General features: G+C 33.0%; 1 protein-coding gene across 1 annotated transcript; it reads left to right on the top strand.

Moving 5' to 3' along the window:
* Positions 1 to 588: 588 nt before the first annotated feature.
* On the top strand, positions 589 to 3,268 carry LOC112012654 (peroxidase 17). Its single transcript, XM_024045032.2, has 3 exons — positions 589 to 836; positions 1,000 to 1,191; positions 2,515 to 3,268. Exons 1-3 carry the CDS (start codon positions 642 to 644, stop codon positions 3,082 to 3,084), a joined length of 957 nt encoding a protein of 318 aa, XP_023900800.1. The 5' UTR covers positions 589 to 641; the 3' UTR covers positions 3,085 to 3,268.
* The last annotated feature ends 563 nt before the right edge of the window (positions 3,269 to 3,831 follow it).

Here is a 3,831-nt window from a genome sequence, read left to right as displayed (position 1 = left end):
ACCTCATTTCCCTTCTAAGTTTGGACTTCATTAATCTACTTACCAAAACAGATATGGGCTCAACCAGCCTGTTGATAAATTAATGAGAAAGATCAGATAATACAACAGAAAGGGATGCAATTTGCATAATATGTTCACGATAAATTTTAAATAGAAGGTTGTTTATTGGCTCTTACTAAAGGACAAAAAAATAATTTCAACTATAAGTTCAAATTAAAGTCAATAATAATTTACCACTTAAGATTTATTATAAAAATATTATGAAAATATCGAAATCGTCACATTTCTGGACAAAGTTACACGCAGAGCACTGGATCATCACCCCACCATCCGCAGTTACCTCATTCTTTCAGTTAGCTATCCTTCTCAAACTCTCACCCAATTGGCTTTTGTTGCCCCCATCTTTTATAACAAAACCAAGTAATAAATTGACACCCATGCAAAAAGCAGAAATAGAAAGAAAAATAAAAATTCAATACAATTATATATGGAAATAAAGTAAAAGATTAAAAAAAAAAAAGTGGAGGGACCCATAAACCATATATAAATGCATTCAACTATTCAAGGAGGCTATATAAATGCCCATAAAATTCACCAAGTTAGATCATTAATATACAGACCCACCTACAAGTGCAGAAAATATGTCTTCTCTCTTCCTGCTCTTTCTCTTGCACTTAACCATTGCCGCAGCAGCCCAACTCCGGCCAGATCTTTACTTGCCGACATGCCCAAATGCCGAATCCATCGTCCGAAATGTCATGAAGAAAGCCTTGATTAGAGAACCCCGGAGCGTCGCCTCCGTCATGCGCCTTCAGTTCCATGATTGCTTTGTTAATGTAACTTACAAAACTTCTTTTTTGACACTATTCATGTTTCCTATTTGTTAATTTCATTTATTTATTTATTTTCCTTTTAACGATGTCAATATTCCTTCATATATTGACTTGTGAAATCCAGATATGTATGCTAACAATTAGTTCAATATTAATTAATTAAAAGGGTTGTGATGCTTCTGTGTTGCTGGATGATACACCAACTGTTCCCGGAGAAAAACAAGCCCTATCGAATATAAATTCGTTAAGGTCCTTCGAAGTCATCGATGAAATCAAGGAGGCTTTAGAGAAGGTTTGTCCTGGACGTGTTTCATGCGCAGATATTGTAATCATGGCCGCAAGAGATGCTGTTGCACTGGTATATATTCTTCAAACTCGCTTCTAAGCTTTTATCTTTAAATACGTATTAGTATATGAACTTGCATAAGGTAATATAATTGAGGTTTGAGGATCTTTAGGCATTTAGCCACCGAGGTTTGTCGCTGAACTCTCAGCCACATAGGGCCTGTTTGTCAAAACTTTTATCAACTAGGTACCCGTGCTAGCCTTATAATATTCACCTACATCATTTTGCCCCATCCAAAAGACGACATAATAAGAATAAGAATAGTGTCCCTATCAAAAAAAAGAAGAAAGAATAAGAATAGTGTAAAGGCAAATGTAATTTATATTATTTTTAGCTCGATGAGGGACACACAAGTGGTTGTGAGTGAATTTGGCATCGGTTTTAAATTTTAACTTTTAATATTTATGCCAAAGGTAACTGAATTAGCACTTTTTTATATATAAAGTATTTGGGGATCTAAGAGAAAAGGAATTTGAACTACGAAATTAACAGCATATTGTAATTATTTCTCAAAAAAAAAACTTTTAATATTTACGTACAACTTTATAAAACCTTTTTTTTTTTTGGTCGCATTTTTTTACTTTTTCAAATTTTTTTAAAATACAAGTATCTTTTAGCATATTTTTAGTAAAAAATTTTTAGCAAAAAACTAAATCAGTTTTCAAACAGATCCTCTGTAAAGTGTGGTGAATTGATGATAAGTGTGTTTTTCTTTTTTGGATGTGGTTTATTTCTAATACTTTTTTAATTGGACATGTCTTTTTATTTTAAATATATAATGACAAGTGGTAATGTGTTTCAATCTCTACATTTTATTTAGATAATGAGTAATATGACAATTTCTCATTAAAATAAAAGGAAATTTCTTTTAAAAAATTACTGAATATAAGCCAAACCCTTCTTTTTTGAGGAGAACTGATGATATGTTAACAGGATAGCACCTCATAAAGTCATAGCATTTTTAAAGGAGAATCGAGGACATCTAAGATTCAATTATCTTCTTATTACTAACAAATTAAAATTAAAAAGGAATTATAAAAATATTATTTAAATATTTATTTATTACATTGTTAGTGTCACTAATCAAAATCATTATCACCAATCAAAACCTTTTCTTTCCTTTATAGTTGTATTATCAATTTTTGCAGTTTTATCTAGAAAGTGTCAATTTTGAATAGCGTAAAACCGTCATATGATACGTGCAAAAAGTTGTACATGACACCTGATTAAATTGGCACCAAATAAAAAGTAAATAGTTTCCAGGCAAAGATGCCATTCCTTTTGCAAAAATTTCTAAATGGTATGTGATTGCATAATTATGTTGCCGTAAACCAGACTGGAGGACCTAATTGGAAGGTGAAGCTAGGAAGATTGGACAGCTTATCTCCCTGGCTAGAAGAATCAAATGAAATCATGCCAAGCCCAAGATCTAATGCAAGTTACCTCATCGACCTCTTTAAGAAATTCAATCTCTCTGTCGAAGACCTTGTAGCTCTTTCTGGGACTCACTCTATTGGCAAAGCACGTTGTTTTTCCATCATGTTTCGACTTTATAACCAATCTGGGACTGGCCGACCTGACCCTGCCATTGAACCAAAGTATAGAGAAAAGCTAAACAAGCTCTGCCCCACTAATGTAGACCAAAATGTTACAGGAGACCTTGATGCAACACCCCGTGTGTTTGATAATCAATACTTCAAGGACTTGGTTGCAGGGAGAGGGTTTCTCAATTCTGATCAAACACTTTACACATTCACGCAGACCAGAAGCTTTGTGGAGTTGTTTAGCAAAGACCAAAGTGTGTTTTTCAAAGCCGTTGTGAATGGAATGCTAAAGTTGGGTGACTTGCAAAGTAACCAACGAGGGGAGATAAGAAGGAATTGCAGGGTAGTTAATAAACGTTAATAACCGAGACATCAAGAGTTTGACTTCGTGGGAGTATTGTGAGTGGAGAAGGTCATAGTTTGATTATTGAGGGCAATAGATAGAGAATATGTTACAGAAGATATTTTAAGTGAAAGGTTGCTTGTCTTTCCTTGTAATATTGTGGATGGTTTCGGTTTGAATACATTGGAAACAATTGAAGTGAGATTGACAGGCTGAAATTGTTCGTTGAGGGGTTTTTGCTCTTCTTAATTCTCTTTTTATCCCTTATATATTTTTAGACGATACAAGATTTATTTTTTATTTTTTATTTTTATTGCCAATGGGGAATGGTTCAGTTGGTAAGGTTTGGACAATTCACCTAATCCGCCTAGGTTCGAGGCCTGTTGCCAAAAATATTTCGTTGATGGGCATTCACAAGGATTGACTTTATAAGTCTTAATCTGAGCCCCAAGGCAATAACCAAAAAATATATATATATATATATATATATTACAATGAAAAAAATTTGTTGCAATAACATTAGCATGATTGCAATAGTTGAGGTAAGGTGTTGTAATAAAATTTGAGCTAATAGGTTTGTGCAACAAAAATTGTCATTGCAATAAACTATCATAGTTTTGTATTTTTGGTCTCTAATTACTTTACTATTCTTGTGCATTTTAGTCTCTGATTTTTAGAAGTATGTTAATTGGACCCTATACATCTTTCAATCATAACTATCATGGTCATGTATTTTTATAAAGTACAAGAGAATTATATGAAAAG

This window comes from Quercus suber, unplaced genomic scaffold (assembly GCF_002906115.3).
Source record: "Quercus suber isolate HL8 unplaced genomic scaffold, Cork oak 2.0 scaffold_9, whole genome shotgun sequence".
Classification (NCBI taxonomy): domain Eukaryota; kingdom Viridiplantae; phylum Streptophyta; class Magnoliopsida; order Fagales; family Fagaceae; genus Quercus; species Quercus suber.
This window is presented reverse-complemented; position numbering and strand designations above follow the sequence as displayed.